This window comes from Pituophis catenifer, unplaced genomic scaffold (assembly GCF_029215685.1).
Source record: "Pituophis catenifer annectens isolate HBS135680 unplaced genomic scaffold, rPitCat1.0.hap2 SCAF_1, whole genome shotgun sequence".
NCBI classification, from domain to species: Eukaryota; Metazoa; Chordata; class Lepidosauria; order Squamata; family Colubridae; genus Pituophis; species Pituophis catenifer.
This window is the reverse complement of record NW_027256881.1, coordinates 81,977,869-81,999,910: the sequence shown is the minus strand read 5'-3', so window position 1 is coordinate 81,999,910 and position 22,042 is coordinate 81,977,869. Positions and strand designations below refer to the sequence as shown.

At 36.9% G+C, this 22,042-nt stretch overlaps 1 protein-coding gene across 1 annotated transcript in view; it reads left to right on the top strand.

Annotated features, from left to right (window-relative positions):
• MTHFD1L (methylenetetrahydrofolate dehydrogenase (NADP+ dependent) 1 like) overlaps positions 1 to 22,042 on the top strand; it is a 122,550-nt gene that overhangs the window by 76,591 nt on the left and 23,917 nt on the right. The window contains exons 22-25 of the mRNA XM_070932648.1: positions 2,250 to 2,291; positions 4,647 to 4,747; positions 9,563 to 9,740; positions 21,648 to 21,755. Coding sequence (XP_070788749.1) covers positions 2,250 to 2,291; positions 4,647 to 4,747; positions 9,563 to 9,740; positions 21,648 to 21,755 — 429 coding nt within the window. The remainder of the gene's footprint in view (positions 1 to 2,249; positions 2,292 to 4,646; positions 4,748 to 9,562; positions 9,741 to 21,647; positions 21,756 to 22,042) is intronic.

Here is a 22,042-nt window from a genome sequence, read left to right as displayed (position 1 = left end):
ACTGGCTCATGATCCCACAATTTGAACTATCACCCACTGCTAGTTCCTAAGTCTGTTTCCTACATCCCCTTAATTATTTCCTTATTTAAGCCAACTATGGGTACATTCCAATCAAAGTTAAGAACTTTGATCTGTTAAATTCATTGGGAGGGAATTATTAACTGTATGGAATTTAAAAGTACTCAACTTGACTAAATTGCACCCTGTTTATCTTTTTTAAAAAAAATTCTGTTTGCAGCAATACTTTGCGGCACATATATTAGAGCCTATATTTTCTGTCTTGTTTGCCAAAATTCTTGTGTTACTTTCTGTTCTCTCAGCCTGTCATCCAGGCATGCAGTCTGGCTTTTATCTTTTGATTCCTCACTTTTTTCTTTCATTTAATTTTAATTTCTTGTTTGAGCGTGATCCTTCCCTGCCTCCCCTGTTTTCCAAGGTTTTTCAAATTTTTATGCCACTGGATGCTGATGTTTAACTACAAGTACTAATTGTTCCAAGATTATATGCTAACTACTTTGGTTATAATCCATCATTGTCTTTACATCTACACCTTGTCTCTATTTTTGCTTCTCCTTTTTTATTTTTTATTCACCCCTTTATTCTTCATTCCTAAAGTTACTATATTATCTGAGCTGCAAAAAGTTGGAAGATATCAAAGAATTACAGAAAACTCTAACTCTGCTACTGCAATCTGCAATCTTTTACTTTAATACTTTAACTTCGTGCTAAAAGTACCACAAGTCTTGGTTTTTGCATGCTTATTTTTAAAATCTTTATTAAAATTACTTTTTCTTGATTCTTCTCTCTCCTCCCTGTTGAAAATACCAGTATTTTGCAAATGTGCCCCGTTGCAACCACTTTGGGAAGTATAAAATTCATTCAATTTGGTGGCATGCAGCTGTAATATATTACGTTATTCTGGGATGCAGCCTTAATATTTGTTCTCTCTTCACTTTTTTGGGGTACAGAGGTTTGCAGACTCAGTTAAAAAATATTAATAATTCTATGCCTGACAACCCTGTTGTTTGTATGGGGAATGTATTTCTTTGATACCTCAAGGAGACTGCACAACTGAATTTTTTTTTAAAGTGTAGTTTCACCATTTTCCCACTATATAAGACATTCAGTTGAAGCAAGAAAAATAACTGACCAACAAATAAGTCATAACCTAATTTTTTCCCCTGAACATTTTCAGTTCACCTTCCAAGGATTAGTTTTCTTTTTTTTAACTTTCCTTTTCTTTTTCCTTTTCTTTTTTTTGTATTTCCACTGAATTATTACCAGGTGTAGTTTACTAGATTTATACTTCTTAGTAATTATTTTTGAGTAATAGGATTATTTAGGATTTGGCAAGAACATGATTTCTTAGTAGGGAACTGGAATTTATTAACTGGATTGATATATTGTAGTAATCCGTTAGGTTGATTTTAAAGGGCTTATGTGATGGGCAAACAGAGTTAGGACTAAGTCATACTTAGGATTAGGCTGTAAACCACAGTTTGAAGCTATGATTTATTGTTGTCTTTTCCGTTACAGACTCTGGCTTTGTAAATGAGCAAATGAAGGAATGTAGTTTGTCTCATTTGTTTTTGTGCCCACTGAAACTTCAAACCAGTTCACAGAATATAATCCAAGAGCTGAGGTTCCTTAATGTTGCCTTCATATCGTTTCTCTAGCTCCGCTATATTTTTCTTAAATTGATTTAATCACATAGGAAATCTGAAGGAAGGATGACTGACATGAATTGGAGTACAGATAGGAAACGGGGGAATACTTCTCAAGGCAAAAAGAAGGAGCTGAGACTTCCTCCTTCAATTGTTTCTCTTTTTCAAGTTCCCATGCAAACATTGGATTAGAAATACTTACTTTCTAGCACAAAAAAATACGGTCAATTATTAAGCATTCTAACTTCAAAACATTTTGATTAAAAATTAATGCATTGGAATAGCTTTATTTTCAGGTTTAAAAACTAGATTCAGAACTTGAGTCTAGTATTATCAAAGTGCTAGAGATTTGTTTAGTCAGATATACAATAGTATCAATTTAAATGGAATCAACACTATTCCAAAATCCCCGTATTAAAATACTGGTAATTAAAAATATATGTACAAAGTAACATTAATGCTTTTCATATAAATATTCAAAAAAAAGTTTTGCAGGGTTTCTCCATTATAGAAATCATGAAGATCACATATTTTAGGTTTTCCTAAATATTTGTCTATTCTTTAATTGTTTGTTTGTAATTTCAGGTTATAGCTGGTGCACCTCTTAAGAAAGAATATACGGAAGAGGTGAGAACATTTCCTGTCCCTATTAAAATCGATTTTTAGAAATATGCTGTGATTAAATGGCTGTTACTAAATGGCTTAATCCAATGTATTGAAAAATCTTTTTCTCCCAATGCCATCGAACTCATACAATAAGGTTACCTATGGAGGCCCTCCTCACAGTTCCAGAAAGTACAGTTCACAATGCTAAGAATGGGAATATTTGTTGATTTGTTCAATTATTTTATTCAGTTACATACTACAAGTTTCCAACCATAGGCTGACCCAAAGCAGTTAACAAGAAAAAAAAAAAATCAAACCTAATAAAACTTACTTAAAGTATCAAAACCATAAGCAAACAGCAAAAAATCAAAATAATAAGTAGAAAAGTTGTAAAATAAAATTAAATATGCAATTATGCATGAAATGCATACATGCATAAAACACATATCAGCAATAAAAATAGGTAGCAAGTAGGGCTGCCATGAGATGAAAGGTAACAGATAAAAATATATTTTGAGGGGTTTTTTTTCTTTAAAAAGAGGTTGATTAAATAGACAGAACCATGCAAGGTTGATGTTAGTCTTTTGAGATAGTCCAGAAACTCGGGAGCACTAGTGGTATTTTTATTGTAAGGCTGCATCAACAGAATATTAATATGCCTTTTGCAACTTTTGTGTGTACTATTTTTAAGGGTTGATGATATTAGTATGATGATTTATTTAAAACTGTTCTTATTGTTTTCTTGCAAATTGTTCTGGGTTTCAGTAGGAGGAGGAAGATAGAAATTAAATTTGGTATTTAAACAAAGTTCTCTGGAATATTTTTAATGACAAAAAATAACAAAGTCCAAGGTTCTGAATATTGTTGTGGATTGCTTAAGTAATTAGCGGTGAAAGGATCATACTTCTTGTCTTTCAGAAACACACACTCGTATTCACATAATCTATCACTAGTATTTCTCTTCTTTGTTTTCACACACTATTTTTTTTTCTTTCCATTTAGATTCTAACGTTGATTCTTTTTTTTAACTTCCTTGGGTCCTTGACCTAACTAATTTTTAAAAAAATGTATTACGAGCAATGTGCACATGCACTTTTTAAGTGGGGCTCTCAAAAACGTTGAACGTAGTGATGGCCTCAAAATGCTCTGAAAACCTCATACAGCAAGTCCAGGGGTGAAATCCAGCAGGTTCTGACAGGTTCTGGAGAACCGGTAGTGGAAATTTTGAGCAGTTTAGAGAACCAGTAAATACCACCTCTGGCTGGCCCCAGAGTGGAGTGGGAATGAAGATTTTGTAGTATCCTTCCCCTGCCATGCCCACCAAGCCGCGCCCACCAAGCCATGCCTACAGAACCGGTAGTAAAAAAATTTGGATTTCACCACTGAGCAAGTCCATGTGACCAGTGCAGAGGTGGGTTTCAGCAGGTTCTGACCAGTTCTAGAGAACCGGTAGCAGAAATTTTGAGTAGTTCGGAGAACCGGTAGTCAAAATTCTGACTGGCCCTGCCCCCATCTATTCTCTGCTTCCAAGTCCCAGCTGATCAGGAGGAAATGGGTATTTTGCAGGACCCTTCCCTTGGATTGGGGAGGGAATGGAGATTTTACAGTATCCTCCCCCTGGAGTGGGGTGGGAATGGAGGTTTTATAGTATCCTTCTCCTGCCATGCCCACCAAGCCATGTCATGCCCACCAAGCCACACCCACGGAACCGGTAGTAAAAAATTTTGAAACCCACCACTGGAGCAGTGATATGAATTCACTCAAACATCTTGATCAGCCAGTAAGCACTAAAAATATTGTTATGTAGATATGATCAGTAAATATAATTTCATTTATGTATCAGCCATAGTGGACTTGTAAGGTTTTCAGTAAAAGAGGTTTCACATTCTAGTCCATATTTCAAGCGATGGAAATTAACTCAGTGACTTCAGGCCAATCATTGCCTCTCAGTCCAATCTACTTCAAAAGGTTGCTGCTACAGGAAGAAAATGAATGGAGATCCCTATGTAAGCCACTTGACATTTCTAGAGGGTAGAAAGATATAAATCTAACAAATAATTATTACCCTCAACGTAACAGGAAAGAAAATAGTTAATATATAAGATTCAATTCAATTTCCCATACCTTTTTTTCTCTTAGCACATTTTCATTTCTTTATAGGGAGTTTGACAGGCATTTCTGTAGAAGCCATAAAACTGGTTTAAGGTACTTGAACATAAGAACTAATGTAGGTGGACAGAATTCATTGCGCTGATCCATATTGTATATTAAAAGCACAGCAATAAAACATTTTTCTATGTTTTCTGTTTTCTATTAGGAATAAACAAACACAACAAATGTATATTTGTTGTTGGTTTTCTTTCATTTCCCATACAGAATCTCAAGCTGGTGTCGGATGGTTGCAGCAACTTGTTGAAGCAAATTCAAATTACCCAGCAGTTTGGGGTTCCTGTTGTTATGGCTCTTAATGTTTTCAGGTAAAATAATTTGTCTTTTCCACACCTAAGGAAAAAAAATGAGATTATTTTTTATGTGAACTAGATGTGAATATTCCATCTCTTATTTTTTCTTCTGAAATCAAATTTTTATTAATTAACTATTGTGAGAAGTTGTATGTGGATTGGAGGTAGGCTGCCGGTGTTACCACATTAAAATACAATTTCAGCATTGAAGAATTGAAGGGATGATGATATAAAAGCCAGCAGATGGGCCTAAGCAACAAATATGGCAATAGAAGTGATGAAGAAGAGGCAGCCCAAAGGATGTAGAAATAGAGAGATTGAGAAGAACTAAGGCAAATTAGCAACTTCCTGACTATTTGGGAGATATTCAGTCCTCACCGTATCACAGACATTCTATGTTGGTTCAAGGTTTTACCCATGAGAAAAAAATTTGCAAGTATATGTAAAATTAAAAGTTTTAGCCATCTTTTGACCATTACAAAGTAGACACTGTAGAATAGAATTTTTGAAATAAACCTGTTTTCAACTTCCTCTGCTTTCTTGAGTCCAATGACATCCTCAGCATAATCCAGTTATACCAAAACTCAAGTTCAGTGATATCATTGAGCAAGTACCATCAGTACATTCTTGCATCCCAATGCCTGATGCAAATAGATAGGGCATGATATGGTGATGTCATCATGCACATGTTGTGACTTTTAGTCTCTTGCTCTTGCCCTTTCTTTTCCCATCTCCCTTGCAGACATCCATCCTGAAATTCTTATATTACTTTCAACCAAAATATGAGAAGTGTATTAAAAATGTCATATGTTGATCATCAGTCCTTTCTTTTTTACATTTTTTATTTTCTTAAATTTGTAATTTGTTTAATGATACCCTATAGCCGTGATGGCAAACCTATAGCACAGGTGCCACAGATGGCACACGGAGCCATATCAGTGGGCACGCAAGCGCTGCCATAGCTCAGCTCCAGTGCAATGCGTGCTCCGGCCAGCTGATTTTTGGGCCTTTCAGTCCTACTGGAAGTTGGGAAATGGGCTGTTTCCGGTCTCCGGAGGGCCTCCGGGGGGTGGGGAAGGCTGGTTTTGCCCTCCCCAGTCTCCTAGAAAGCCTCTGGAGGGTGAAAAACGGGCCATCACATGCTAAAAGCAGGGGGGCACAGGGGAGTTGTGAGAGGGGGGTGCATTGCATTATGGGTGTGGGCACGCACATGGGCAACCTCCCCGTGCTCCCCCTGCTTTTGGCACACGATGGCAAAAAAGTTAGCCATCACTGCCCTATAGTTTATATTAAAAGCCATTTCTGAAAAAGAGACAACCTATCTATCTGTATTTATTTGGAATTTCCCCATGTTTTAAAAAACCCGAAAGCAGCCTTGAAGAGAATGAAGCGATTGGGGCTGCATTCTTCTTCGCATTCTTTTCCTGAAGCTATTCTTTGCTATTAGTGAATGTTTATTAACTATTCAATTTGTAGAAAGAGTCGGAACATTTATTTCAAGGTATGCATGCAGAATTTTGTTTTGTGTTTGCAAGTCTGTGAAAATACTGCCTCCAACCTCGTAGACTATGCAATTACCTTGTTCTGAGTTTTCTGCAAAAAAAATAGACATGCTGAGCTTCTTCTTGGATTGACTATACAAATTTTTGGATTCAGACTTGAGTAGATGGTAGCTCTTTCATCCAGCCACCTGTTGAATGCATCCAATCAAATACCAGTTTTACAGGTTCTTTTTGATTATACAGGTGTTGATAATCTTCTAAAGTACAGAATAGTTGTCCAAATGCTTAAGATGCCAAATCTTGCATTGAGACATAGTTCTTATTATTAAGATAATAATATCATAATAATTATTATTATTAATAATATCATAATAATAATTAATAATATCATAATAATAATTAGGATAATAATATACTAATATTAGTAACACCAAAATGTATACAGAATTTTCCTTTTTAAAAGCTGATGAAAATCATGCTGAATTTATTCAACAACAATAAGGGCAATAAAAGTGGAAATTCCAGTAATTCTATTTAAAGCTATATGATACTTGAGGCAAGAAGTCCCACCCTGTAAGTAACAATTCAGATCTTAATTTGTGCCAGACATGAGTTATATCCAGTCCTGGGGATAGGTCTATGGGGAAAAAAACTGAAATTGACCAGAAATGAGTATGTCTGTCTCATAAAGAAGTAACTACAGCTATCAGTCATATAGAGGACATGAGAACAGAGAACACCTGTATTTTTTCCTAATAAATTTGAATAGCATTATAACTTCCAATTTTAAAGCACTGAATGTATGTCACAGCTTAATTAGGGAGATTGATTGATTGATGTCAGTCCAACAAGTTACACCAGATTAAAAAACCAATACCATATAGTTCATACTTAGTTTTATTCTGACTGTGCTTCCCCCTTCCTCCTTCTGCCTATGATTGATGAATACTATCAAAAATGAAATAATCCAATAAATATTTTGTGGGCAGAATGTACTTTCCTGCTTAAATTAATTTATTCTGTGAGATGGCCCATATTTTTTCACATAATTTTTTTGGCCCAGGCTCAAGCTCCTCTTACCTGATCATTGCCTTGATAGCAGCTCTTTCACCAGTCCTTCAAGACTATTTATTCTCTCTACAGTTATGTACCATTAAGTCAGTGTTGACCTTTATGGTCTTAGTGACCATAAAGATAGATTTTTTTTCTCTTGTCCCTAATCTTCAGATCTTCCAATGGTCCACCATCTTCACTGTAACTGAGTCCACTCATCTTGCTGCTGGTCATTCTGATTTGGTTTTTCCTTCCACATCTCCCATTATTAAAGCAATGGAATGGAATGGAATGGAATGGAATGGAATGGAATGGAATGGAATGGAATGGAATAGAATAGAACAGAACAGAACAGAACAGAACAGAACAGAACAGAACAGAACAGAACAGAACAGAACAGAACAGAATAGAATAGCAGAGTTGGAAGGGATCCTGGAGGTCTTCTAGTCCAACGCCCTGCTTAGGCAGGAAACCCTACACCATTTCAGACAAATGGTTATCCAATGCCTTCTTAAAAACTCCCAGTGTTAGAACATTTACAACTTCTGGAGGCAAGTTGTTCCACTGATTAATTGTTCTAACTGTCAGGAAATTTCTCCTTGGTTCTAAGTTGCTTCTCTCCTTGATTAGTTTCTACCCATTGCTTCTTGTCCTGCCCTCAGGTGCTTTGGAGAATAGCTGGACTTGCTCTTCTTTGTGGCAGCCCCTGAGATATTGGAATACTGCTATCATGTCTCCTGTAGTCCTTCTTTTCATTAAACTAGACATACCCAGTTCCTGCAAGCGTTCTTCATATATATATTTAGCCTCCAGTCCCCTAATCATCTTTGTTGCTCTTCTCTGCACTCTTTCTAGAGTCTCAACATCTTTTTTACATCGTGGTGACCAAAACTGAATGCAGTATTCCAAGTGTGGCCTTACCAAGGCATTATAAAGTGGTATTAACACTTCACGTGATCTTGAGTCTATTCCTCTGTTTATGCAGCCTAGAACTTTGTTGGCTTTTTTGGGAGCTGCTGCACACTGCTGGCTCATATTTAAATGGTTGTCCACTAGGACTCCAAGATCCCTCTCACAGTTACTACTATTGAGCTATATACTACTAGTTCTTAGTCAATTAGGAGGAATAGGAAAATTACTAGGAATTGGATGCTCAGATTACACAAAGAGGAAGGTGGAGGGTGAAGGAAAGGAGGAAAAAAAAGATCAGCTCCTGACCTTTTCAGCAAACCAGTTTCTTTTGCTATGATTAATTTGTAGGTATTGGTAGATATTTGAGCTCATCATGTGTGTATAAATTACTTTGCTCTTGCTGGGATTGCATACCTGTCATGGCATTAAAAATGACACAGTGCAAGGTTTGTATGCATAAGTATCCAATGACATTTATTAATAGAATTAATCTTCCCAAATCTACTATTGTCATCCATAATCCAGCCTGGAGGACCTTTAAATATACTGATAATCCTCCATTTACAACAGTTCATTTACTGACTGTTCGAAGTTACAACAGCACTGATGAAAGTGACTTAAGACCATTTTTCACACTTATGACCATTGCAGCATCCCCATGGTCATATGATTTACTTTCAGATGCTTAACAACTGGTTCATATTTAAGATGGTCGCAGTGTCCTGGGGTCATTGGATCATGTTTTGCGACCTTCTGATAAGCAAAGTCAATGGGGAAGCCAGATTCATTTAACAACCATGTGACTAATTTAACAGCTCCAGTGATTCACTTAACAAACGATGGCAAGAAAGTTGTAAAATGGGGCAAAACTCACTTAACAATTTTCTTACTTAGCAGCATAAATTCTGGGCTCAGTTGTGGTCGTAAGTCAAGGAGTACTTGTATGTGATCAGAGCCTGTTTAAAGGGGCCATAGCATATGGAGCTAGAAAATTTCTTTTCAAGCAGAATAGCAGGTAAAAGCAAGCTATAGGTATCTAAGTTACATGCATAAAAATGAAGAAGGTACAACTGCTTGTCTATGTAGCTGGGTTTTGAGGTAGACAGGCCCACCCAGAGGCTAAGTAGAGTTTTCCTGCATGGTGAATGGTGCTGACAGCAGAAAGGTCTATTTCCTCTAAAGCACACTGTCCTTCCTCCTCCACCACCGTTCTGCAGGAGTCCATCTGTGATATTACTCTAAGTCTGGGTGGGAGGCTCCAAAATTGATGTTGCATTGAACCCCCAAATTCCTTAAACCAACCCTGCCTATGATTAATGAATACCATCGCAAATGAAATAATCCAAAACTCTTTTGTTGGCAGAACGGACTCGCCTGCTGAGATTAATTTAGTCTGTGAGATAGCCAAACAGTCTGGAGCTTTTGATGCAGTCCCTTGCCGGCACTGGTCAGAGGGGGGCAGAGGAGCTATCGAATTGGCTGAAGCTGTAAGGAGAGCTGCTAACCAACAGAGCAACTTCAGATATCTCTATGACCTGGAGGTAAGCAAGGTTGCAAGAGGCAAAACATGATGGATGATGCCTGTAGTCACTCAGTCATTATATCTAGCAGTACCTAGTGTGTGTGTGTGTGTGTGTGTGTGTGTGTGTGTGTGTATGTGCACATGCCTTTGAGTCAGGTTTATTCCTGGTGATTGCCTTGACAAATCCCTGCAATTTTTTTTGGCAAGCTTTTTCAGAAATGGACTATTCTATTTTGAGTTCGGATCACTATTTGGAAATTAAAACACTACTATAATAGTTGAAAGAGACCACTTCAACTGTAAAACAACTGTTTTGATCTCAAAATGTGGCATTTCAGACTGGTAACGGTTTGAATTAAAACATTTTGCACTCCCTTTTTCAGTAAATATCTGTCCCTTTCCGCTCTTACAGTATGTAACTCAAGTGTGTTTCTGTTTAGGATAATATTTTGGATAAGCATAAGATCTTTACCTTCCCCTTCATCCAATTGCCAAAAGTCAAATAGAAACTTTCATTTATTTTCAAATCCTTCTTTGATAGCAGCAATGTCATTTTTAATATGAGACGTAATGTAAAATATTATATAATCGTTGCTCAGAAGTTGGAAGTGGGGGAGTTGCTCTTACAAGGAACAAAATGGGAGACACCCTGATTGAGGTTGTGCTTCAAAAAACCCTGCAAGTTCCTACCAGAGAAGTGGAGACATTTCCACCTGCTCTTTCTAATTCAGCCTCTCACATGCCTTCTCAAAAGCATAAAAGTTCTGGGCTAAAGATGTATTTAAATGGAGGATTGGCAAAAAAAGAAACAACCTCTCTTTTCACATAGGGCTAGATATCATCCTTCTTAATCCCAGCCAACAATTCTTTCTCTCGTAGAGGTCTATGTATATAAGCACTTTAGCCTCCTCCACATGTTTTTAAATTTTGTTGCTGGTGTGATCTATAGTTGACACTCTTGTCAACTCCATGGAATTTTGTAACATAATCATCTTGTGCATCATTATTCTAAGATGTATTTAAAAGAGTATAGAACTCCCTTGTGTTACTTACTATTCATTTTCCATGTGATAAATTACTACGTAACAAAAGCTCATGTCACACTATTGGCTCCCAGTTCATATCGTTATCCTTTCTATCATTGGGTTGCCTTCACACCTTCTGACATGGGCGAATCTAAGTTTGACCATCCTTTCTGGAGAACTTTAGCATTTTTATCTTTTTGCTGTACTTAGCAAAGTCCCATGAGATTGACCACAAAGAAATGATTTAGTGTGAACCTTGACTTAGTTTAGGAGTTCTGCAAAACAGCATTCTTGAAAGAAGCTGCATATGTCTATGAGTATCTAGATAGGAAATAAGGAGGTAGGGGATATTGAGACAAGGCTATATATTCTCACTTTGTTTATTCAATTTATATTCTGAAGATGATGGAAGATGGATTGGAGGAAAAGGAGTCTGGTTTCAAAATTGGAAGAAGACACATCAATAATCTGTACTATGCTGATTGTGCTCCAATAGCTGAACATGCAGATGATTCAGAAATTTTAGTAAGGAAAATCAAGCAGCATAGTGAAAAACATAGGTTTAAATTTAAAACCATAGAAGACCAAAGTAATTACAATAAGTACAGCCTTAGAATTGACAATGAAGATACTGAAGGAATAAATAGCAAGGAAAGCAATAGTCAAAAATATGTGACTGATAGTATTTGGAAAGGTAGTATTGAAAAAATATCTTTTCTATCCTGCTCTATGGAGTAGAGTTGGTCTCTGACAGAAAACCACTTGAAGGAACTAGAAGCATTTGAATTACAGACAGCTGTTACATATAAGATGGGTTAACAAAATCACAAATGAGGAGGCGATAAGCCACCTGGGAAAGCCAAGAGAAATCATCAAAGCCATTAAAAAGCGAAAGTTAGAATACTTTGGACATGTGATGTGACACCCAGAAAAATACGGCATCCTTCACTTAATCCTCCAGGGAAAGATTGAAGAACATCATGGCTTCAAAACCCAAGGGACTGGTTTGGACAAAACTCAGCAGCATTTTTTCATGCTGCTGTTGACAAAAAATAGGATTGCCAACATGATCGCTAACGTCCGATGACGGATATGGCACAAGAAGAAGAAGTATTGAAAACTGAAAAGGATATTCAGATATGAGGATGGGTCTATACCTACAAATATCACAATTTGTGCATGCAATAGTTTTTCCTCTATGAAGAAAGCAAAAATTGAACTTTGAAGAATCAGTTCAGAAAAAGTATTGATGCTTTTGAACCTTGGAGCAGACTCCCAAGAATAGTATGGATAGTCAAGAAAAAAAAGTAGATCAACAAATCAGCCCAGGGTTATCACTCAAGACACAAATATTCAAACCCAAACTATCCTATTTCAGATACATTATACAAAGTTCTAACTGTCTTAAGAAGTCCCTAATGTTTTGGAAAGGTGAAAGGAAAACAAACATGAAAAGTTAATGGATTCAGTTACAGTGGAGATGGATGCTATGTTGAAAGACATAAAGGACAGATATAGATTGTTCTGGAGAAAATATATATGTGTGATTTCTAACAGTCGACATAAACTTGATGGCACTTAATCAAAATAGGAGATTACTAGAAGACATCTGTAAATCCATATTGACTTTCCAAGAAGACTTACAAGTAGGCTTAGTGAAGCCATTTTATATATTCCTTAAATCTACTGTCAGGCACTGAGCAAAGACAGAACAAAATTCTCACACATTCTAGTGAGAGTGAAATTCTCTGAAGATGGGCTGCAGCATGAATCCGAAAGCTCAGAAGACTAAACCTTTGGTCCTGGTGACCAACCCAGATTGGATAATGCAACATTATCCTGGGACATGTATATTTGCCTTACTTGCAAGTTTATAATTAAGACACTTGTTAATTTCTCTCAATAATTAAGAATCAGGATTATATTTGATTTTCTAAGTTTCCAAGTTCAGTAGTCTTTGTACGAATTAATTAAGTTGGCATATAGCACTGAATTAATAATGCTTTAGTGTTAACATAATCTAAAAAAAAATTGCTCCTTTGGTATTTTCTAAATTTTTGCATATCTTTTCCATTGAATGTTATTAGAACTTCAGGTAGTTCTTATTGAGAATTTGAACAAATAATACCTAAGTTTGTTGCTTATTTTTTATTACTGGTACAGTTATGTGAATACCTTATTAGACAATCAGGGAGGATTTGAGCCAGCCATATCCTATATAAATCTATTAATCACACCAGACCTTCCAGTTCCTGAAACCCATCATGCCCTGCTAAAACAATTCTGGAGACCACCATAAAAAGTCATTTGTAAAAAAAATTACAAAACCATTTCTAAAGCTCTGAGTTTCCATCAGTTTACCATCAGAATATAGTTTTGAAATGAAGATTTGTAAGAATAGAGCAACAAAGATGATTAGGGGACTGGATGCTAAAACATATAAAGAACAGCTGCAGGAACTGGGTATGTGTAGTTTAATGAAAAGAAGGACTACAGGAGACATGATAGCAGTGTTCCAATATCTCAGGGGCTGCCACAAAGAAGAGGGAGTCAAGCTATTCTCCAAAGCACCTGAGGGCAGGACAAGAAGCAATGGGTGGAAACTAATCAAGGAGAGAAGCAACTTAGAACTAAGGAGAAATTTCCTGACAGTTAGAACAATTAATCAGTGGAACAACTTGCCTCCAGAAGTTGTGAATGCTCCAACACTGGAAGTTTTTAAGAAGGTTTTGGATAGCCATTTGTCTGAAGTGGTGTAGGGTTTCCTGCCTAGGCAGGGGGTTGGACTAGAAGACCTCCAGGATCCCTTCCAACTCTGTTATTCTGTTTTCTGTTTCCAAAGAGTAGTTGTGTTGTCAACAGTCTTCCCAACCCCTTCCCTTCCTCTTCTCAGTTGCTACCCATGGCCTTTTCCTGCTGTGATTCAGAACAACTTCATTTAAGACTGGATCTGGAACAAAAGAGACTTTACATGATAACTATTATTTGTCTTTCTGAACTATTTCTTTCATGTTCTCAAGCACCAGGTGGGAAGGGGCTGGATATTGCTAGATGGAAATAAATCTTTTTTTTTTTTTAACCTCAGGTGGAGGTGTAGATTCATGTTACAGTTAAACTTTCATGAGCTCTTTATTCCCTGTATTATGAAACCAGATCTGCCCAAGAAGGGTGCTTTGAGTGTAAGAATCTCTCTGTGATCCACATGGCTTGTAAAGTAAAAAAGAAAAAGATGAAATTACAAACAGATTTATGAAAGGGTAATAGAAAAGTGACAACAAAAAGAAATGAAAGCTGCAAACTGCTGAATCAGCTGCTGTTTTAGCACCAGGCCATCTCAATCCAGAGCACCTTGAACTTTGTTCTGTTTTGGCTCAGTGCCTGACAGTAGATATAAGGAAGATATAAGATGGCTTCACTGAGCCTCTGACAGGGGGCTATTTATTATTTCTCCCAGCCTACATAGAAATGGAAATGCTAATTTCCAAGCTCAAGGCTATTTTACAAATGTGCATGCATGTGTGTGTCTGTGTATACTCCATTCTTGTTGCCGTGATACCACAGATTAATAAAAGAAACATAATAGTCAAAAACAGTCAACTTCACTCTAATCAAAGAGTTTTAATCTGAAAGCATCCAGGAAGGTGCTCACATTATACAGTGATTCAGTTACTATTCTTCATGGTTCCTTGTATTTCCCTTGTGCAGAAAATAATGATTTTTTTCAGCACTTAGAATACTGGGGTTCTATCTTTGGCCCATGTGGGGAAGGAAGGAGGAAAGGAAGCATCCAGATTTAAGGCATGTAGAGATGTAATATCTAAATAACCATGAGATTATAACAGCAGAGATAGATAACCCTCAGCCTTAAGCCTGCATATGTTTTACATCTGCTCCTTTCTGGAGAGCCGACAGAGAAATGTAATGTCAAAACGCAAAGAATATATATAATCCCATCCACGGTGCAATTAAGAAAACAAATACAAATTTAATTAATTAATTAAGCTCCTGTGACAAATGTTACATCACAAATCCAAAAGAAAGCGATTGGATTGAACAACACTCTTTCTCTTACACTTTGAAATCTTTTCTTTCCATTGAAAGAAAGCAAAACTGGGGGCATTTTTTTAAAAGGTAAATTTGATTAAACCCTGGTAGTGTTATCAGGGGTCACCTATAAGTGTCTCAGAGCTAAGGTTGGAATAAGAAACAGGCAGGTCCTGGTTTTAAAATTGTGAAGTGTTCCTGTTTCTTCATATGTGTTTTTTGCATCAAATAATGAAGGCGATGGTTCTTTGCTATTGGTATTTCTGAAAAGAGCTGATGCTGTTATTGCTTATAGTGCTGTGGAACAATAAATTCTACGTATGCCTTCAATGGCTGACAGTTTGAATGAATCTGTTTCAACACAATGCATACATATGGGAAAATGCATGGAAGTTAGATTGCTTTTAACCTATTTGTCTCAGGTCTTGTGCTTCAGATAAACTCGGAAGGGTTTACTCTGTTCTGCAGAATAGCACCAGGGCTGAGCATCAGAACTGTACAGGCCTGGGGAAGTTTCCATGTAATGTTAATTCCATAATATGGAATAACATATGTCATCTGTAATTGGAACATACATTGTTGCATGTTCAAATTTATCTGAAACACTTTCATTGATAAAACAGGCTAGATTTAGCACTACAGTACACATAAATCAACAGTACAATCCTTAAAGCCACATCATGTTTCCTAAATTAAGGAAAGGAAAATGGCTACTGTACACCTATGTAAACTTACATCAAAGAACACAAAGATATAATTTTTAGAGGGTTAGCTCTCAAAAATGGCGCTTTTGAAAACTGCATGCTATTTATTTAATTTTTCCACATATTATGCAACTAGCTGGATCCCCGTGCTTCGCTACGAAACTATGTGATTGAGCTTGATAAATCGACACTTACAGCTTGAAAGTTAATGAGTAGTTATGATTGGCCTCTCCTCTCCACTTCTCTCCTTCAGCCTTGCCCCACAGAATCCTCCCCTATCCTATCCCTTCTTCTCCCTCAGCCTTGCCCCACAGAATCCTCCCCTATCCTATCCCTTCTTCTCCCTCAGCCTTGCCCCACAGAATCCTCCCCTATCCTATCCCTTCTTCTCCCTCAGCCTTGCCCCACAGAATCCTCCCCTATCCTCTCCCCTTCTCTCCCTCAGCCTTGCCCCACAGAATTCTCCCCTATCCTCTCCCTTCTTCTTCCTCAGCCTTGCCCCACAGAAACGTCTCCTATCCTATCCCTTCTTCTCCCTCAGCCTTGCCCCACAGAATCCTCCCCTATCCTCTCCCCTTCTCTCCCTCAGCCTTGCCCCACAGAATTCTCCCCTATCCTCTCCCTTCTTCTTCCTCAGCCTTGCCCCACAGAAACGTCTCCTATCCTATCCCCTTATCTCCCTCAGCCTTGCCCCACAGAAGGTTTCCTTATCCCCTTCCCTCCCTCAGCCTTGCCCCTCAGAATCCTCCCTATCCTATCCCCTTCTCTCCCTCAGCCTTGCCCCACAGAATCCTCCCCATCCTATCCTCTTCTCTCCCTCAGCCTTACCCCACAGAAGACTATCCTATGCTATCCCATTCTCTCCAGAGTTATTTTCAAGTTGGGAGGGGAAGTAGAACGTCTAACTAATTATCATCAGAGCATGTTATAGGAAATACTAATGCTCTGAAGGTCATTTCGAAAATCCTTTCTTAATGAGCACCTAGAAGCCAAGAGGAACATATGTGGCAAATTTCAAGTTTGTAGGCTTTACGGTTCTAGAGATTTCATGATTACGGCATGAGTGGTTTTGCTTTTATATATATAGATAATTGCTTTCAGTTATTTAATGAAGCAGAACAAAGAAAAAATAGGGAGAAAGCATGTCACGATAATTATCCATAGGTAACACCCTGCTGTACTCAACTCATTCATATGTCACAAGTAATTTTACATTTACAATCCACTGAGTAATAAGGGCCATAAATTTGTCTGTCCAGTGTTAAAGGACTAATGAGAAAGTCATAATTTTTCATGTTATAGTACACTGTTTTTAAAAACTATGGACTTTGGAAAATATTAAAATTCGTCTCAAAGTCAGATTAATTTATGTAATGACTTAATAGCAGCACCTGAAAAGGAGGCAAAATCCATAGTATAAGCCAAAGGTTCTACTGAAATTATTTGGCATGCATACCTATCAACATGTTGAATTCCAGAGCATGTCTAAATAACTGTGACAAATCAAGTTTTGCTTTTGTTTGTGTTTGCCTTCATTTTCATAATTACCGTGGACTTAAAATATTCTTAGGATGTTATAAAGTTGTAAAAAAAAAAATCATCAGGCACATTCAGATTACAGCAAAAACATCAATTTCTTAATCCGTAGCTTGTAAACTATTGTGTTTATACAACTGCCAATAAACTTGGGTCACTGAAATCTATTATCATGTTAGTTGGTGTCACATCACATTCATCTATAAATGGCCTGTTCACTATGTGTTTAATATACTGTGAAAACTCTAATGAAATCCTCTTCACCCTGTCCTGGGAGATTCTGTAATTTAGTTAATATTTTGTTTAGAAAGGGAGTAAATGCACATTATTTCCTTCTCACAGAGGCTTAACTGATTAGTCTGCTTCCCTGCAATTTTTGAAACATTAGTGAAGCTTTGTTGCTGGGGCTCCCTTGTGCTTGGAAAAACCCACTGCAGGCATAATTGGAATAAATATTAGGATGCTTAAATATTTGAACAGAGCTCAAACAACAACCCACACAGTTTCGTTCCAGACCAGAAAATGTTAAATATAATTGAGCAGTCTCAAAATAAATCCCTTAAGAAATATCTATTATGCTAACTAGAATCAATTTTAACCGTCTAGAACTTTATATAAAAAATAATAGCTGTTGTCCATGTTGTCTCTGTAAACAAACATGAAGGAGGATTGGAAGCTGTCCATATGTTCACGTGGATGAAAATTAGAAGATTGGTTTTAACCAGAGCAGTCTGACTCCAATTATCAGGTCATATGTTTCAGTAGTGTTTGGTTTTGAATGAATTAGTCCATGTTTCTGATATACTGTAGCTTGTGATTTTTATTTAGCTGTTTTAGAAATTAAATTAAAACAAGTTACTTTTGTCTCATTGCAATTGTTAGAATGGGCACAAAATATTTTGCATTTATTCCCATCTGAGGAACAGAAATATAAGAGAGTTTTGGTTCTTTGGTTATGTCAGTATTGTTTTTCTATATACAGGTAATCCTCAATTTACGACCACAACTGAGCCCCAAATTTTTGAATTTTGTCCCATTTTACAGCCTTTTAATAACTGCCATAGTTATTAAGTGAATCACTGCAGTTAAGCTAGTAATGTGGTTGTTCAATGAATCTGAATCTGGATTCCCTATTCACTTTGGTTGTCAGAAGGTCCAAATAGATGATTCCATGACCCTGGGACACTGCAACCGTCATCAATACACTACATGCCAGCTGCCAAGTGCTCGAATTTTGATCATGTGACAATGGGAATGCCCTGAAAGTTTCCATTTATACTATAAAAGCTTCTGAATTCTGTAGCTTTACTAGATCTTGCTGTTACTGTTTCCAAGCCTGTTTTTACATGTATAAGAACTAGAAACTTGCTTATTGTCAAAGAAAAAAAATTTAGGACACCAGATAATATGCCTAATATAATGCTTCTATGCAAACTTAAGCAATGCTTGTAATTCTATCTCAAAAATATTCTCCTGGAAGACTTACACAATTAATTTTAAAAGTCCCATCTGAACTGGAATTTGATGTAACAAGCCACCAGTGAGCAGCTTTCTGCTTAAAATGTTGGTATGACCTTTTGAGACTGCTTGAAATTCAAAATGTCAGTTCTGTTGTAGCATTGGCCTTTTGAATCTAATGCAGTAGTACCTGTTTGTATGGATGGTCTTTAAATTTGGATGTATTCAGCATAAATTATCCCACTATCAGGGAAGGAGATACAGCCCCAAATGCAATACAATCTGAAAATATTTTCTTGTGTAACACTCTTCAATGTTCAACTTTTGTGGTGCTTGTCTGTAAATCAGACTGAGTTCTATATTCCATTTATTTTTTTTGTCTATTCTTTTTTATTGGTATCTTTATCTTTGAACTGGCTTATAGAAATCTGGATAGCTTTTGGGAATTCCTTGAATTATCACAAGCCCACAACCATGTCGCTAGTGCCTTACTGGAGGATTATTATTATCATTATGATTTTCATTATGATTATTATTTGAAAAGATCTACTTGCTTGATAGGTTTTTGCCATATATTTTTATATGTTATCTGGGAACAACCAAAGAAAAAGCAGAGTTGTCCTGGAAGTGTACTTTCACTGAGCCACACCATTACAACACTTCTAATTCTATGGAAACGCATTGAGCAAAGTAAAAAGCAGTATCATCACAGAAAAGAGCTTTTGGGGGTATTTTCAAAATAGAAGAGAAACTAATCATTTACATTACTTTTGTGCTGTTGGTCACCCCAAGTTATTTGCTTAAGGTAGGTGGCCATATAAATGTTCTAAATAAATAAATAATTGAGAGAAAAATCCTACATTAAACATGACTACCATATATTGGAATTTTAAAAAACATGTTTTTTTTTAAAGGAGACATTCAGTAGAGCAAAAGAACCTTGTACAATTTCAACTGCTATAATTTCTATCTCTAGTCTAGTCGATAGAAGATTTGGAAGACTGTAGTCTCCATCCATCAAAACTTTCTAGAAGTTTGATTGGCATTTCTGTGCAAACAGAGTTTGAGGCTTAAAATATCATAGCACAGATACCAAAACACCAACCGCAATACTAAGAGTTGTAGGCCAGGGGGACAAGGCTGCCCAATGAAAATACAATCGTGAACATAGTGTTACTGGATAAAAAAAACAAAAAACAGAGAAGGGCCAAAACATTTTGTATTGTCACAGAGTGATAAATTTGTCTTGGATTTAATGTGAGGTCTAAGGTTACCTTCCTCCTCCCTTTTTTTTTTTTTTTAAATAAAGGAATGTGCTAATAAGAATCTTTCCAGAACTGAAGGATGAGGTTGAGCCTTGGCATTTGGTACCAAAGCAATGAATCACTACATTGCTGTGACAATTTTTTGCTGTAGAGATGGCACAAAGCTAGGGCACCAAAAGCCCAGCCCTACTCAATCAATGTGCTACTGATTCCTGTGGCAAGATGCCCTCTGCTCCAAGCATTTGTGTTGGTTGCTTCTTAATCATAGAAGGAAATATTGTGGCAGTAGCTGTGGTTAATGTGTGTGTGTGTGTGTGTGTGTGTGTGTGTGTGTACGCTGAATGTGTTAATTCTTCTGAACAGATGGGGCAGGCAAGAATCTTTTGATCATTCTGTCCTTTTTAAAAAATTATTTTCATTGCTCTCCCACATCTTTCCAGGCTTCAGCGTGATTAGTTCAAAACTTAGCAGTGTAACTTTATACATGATTCCATTGTAAAAAAGATAAGCTAACATTACCTCATACTTACTGAATTTCAGTTGTTGCAAGCCAATCTAGGCAGAAAAATCTAGGACTTAGATTGGGGCAGGACTTTCTACAGAGGGAATGGGATGTGCAGAGTAGACACTTTTAAAATAAAGGATCAGCCTAGCCTTATACTTCTTTACATACCCTGGCAATTGAACAGTATATTGATCATTTAATAAAGAATGTATTTTTGACTGCAATAGCAAAGGGGGAAAAAAGCTGAGAGCTGTTTTTGAGGTAATCCATTAGAGGTTTTCTAGAGTAGTTTCAATAATAGAAGCTTATATTCAGCTTGTGATAAATTTTCCAGGCCTGGTTTACTTCAGCAAGACTTTTCCAAGGGCATCTACGTGCTTTAAAACTGCACATCTTCAGGTGTTATATAGATATATCCCACTTGGAGCTTAAGAAGAATCAGACAACACAAGCCATTTGTACATCTTGTGTTGATCCCTCAGTTGTACCTGCCAGATATGGGACTTGGACTTGTCTTTGTGAATTGTTTATGAGAGAACAATTCACTGAGCATATAGAAAAAAGTGGCTTTTTCCAATTATCATGAGCATACAGAATATGTACAGCTTGATTTAACCAGAACTGAGTTTTGGGTGAGTGACTGCAACATATTTTTGCCTTTCTTGCTAAATAAGCAAAACAAAACTGAAATGCAGGTAGTCCTCGATTTACGACCACAATTGAGACTAGAATTTATGTTGCTAAGTGAGAACAGCTTTTAATCCCACTTTACAACTTTTCTTGCCACATTTGTTAAAGTGAATCACTGCAGTTGTTAAATTAGAAACATAGTTGTTAGATGAATCTGGCTTCCCCATTGACTTTGCTTGTCAGAAGGTCGCAGAAAGGGGGGGGGTCACATGACCCAGGGACACTGCAACCGTGTCTCTTGGTCATGTGACCCTGCAACCTAAATATGAACCAGTTGTCAACTATCTGAATGTAAATCACGTGTCCAATGTGATACAACGGTACAACGTAAATGTGAAAAATGGTCATAAGTCACTTTTTTCAGTTCCGTTTGTAACTTCAAACGGTCACTAAATGAACTGTTGAGGGCTATATGTACACTTCAGAATGCATAACTACAGGAAGCTGATATACATAAACTTGATTTTTCTCTGTCTGCATTGTAGAAAAGATAAGGTTAATGATGATTTCTGAATGGAAGGCAACAGAGGCTATCTTTTACATCCATGATATTTTTTTTAGGAAACAATGCATAACTGAACGTTCACTACAGTGTTGTACAAAATTCATTGCCAGTGACAACTAGGCAATCCTGATATGAAGGAAAGTATCTTGGGACTCTTCAAATTAACATTCTGTCATCCTGTTTTGTTTTCACAGCTTCCCATAATTGAAAAAATAAGAATCATAGCTCAGAAGATCTATGGAGCTCAGGATATAGAGCTGTCTCCTGCAGCACAGTCTCAAATAAATTGTTACACTCAACAGGTAAAAACAAGAATATATGCCAACAGATATATTGTGAGTGCCATTCCTATTTTAAAATGTATCTGTTTAAACAATGGATAAAAACTGCCCAGAATGCAGTATAATGCTGTTGCGGGCCAGGACCCAATCTTTCTGTATGTGCCTTTAAATCCAAAGATGTTTTTCAAAATGCAGTTAAACCTTTGGGATAACCATGACCTGGATGATACCTGCCTTTCTTGCCTTTTCCCATCCTATAGGGCCTACTATTGCTGGCCCTTTCAGTGACTTGTTTATTAATATCACCA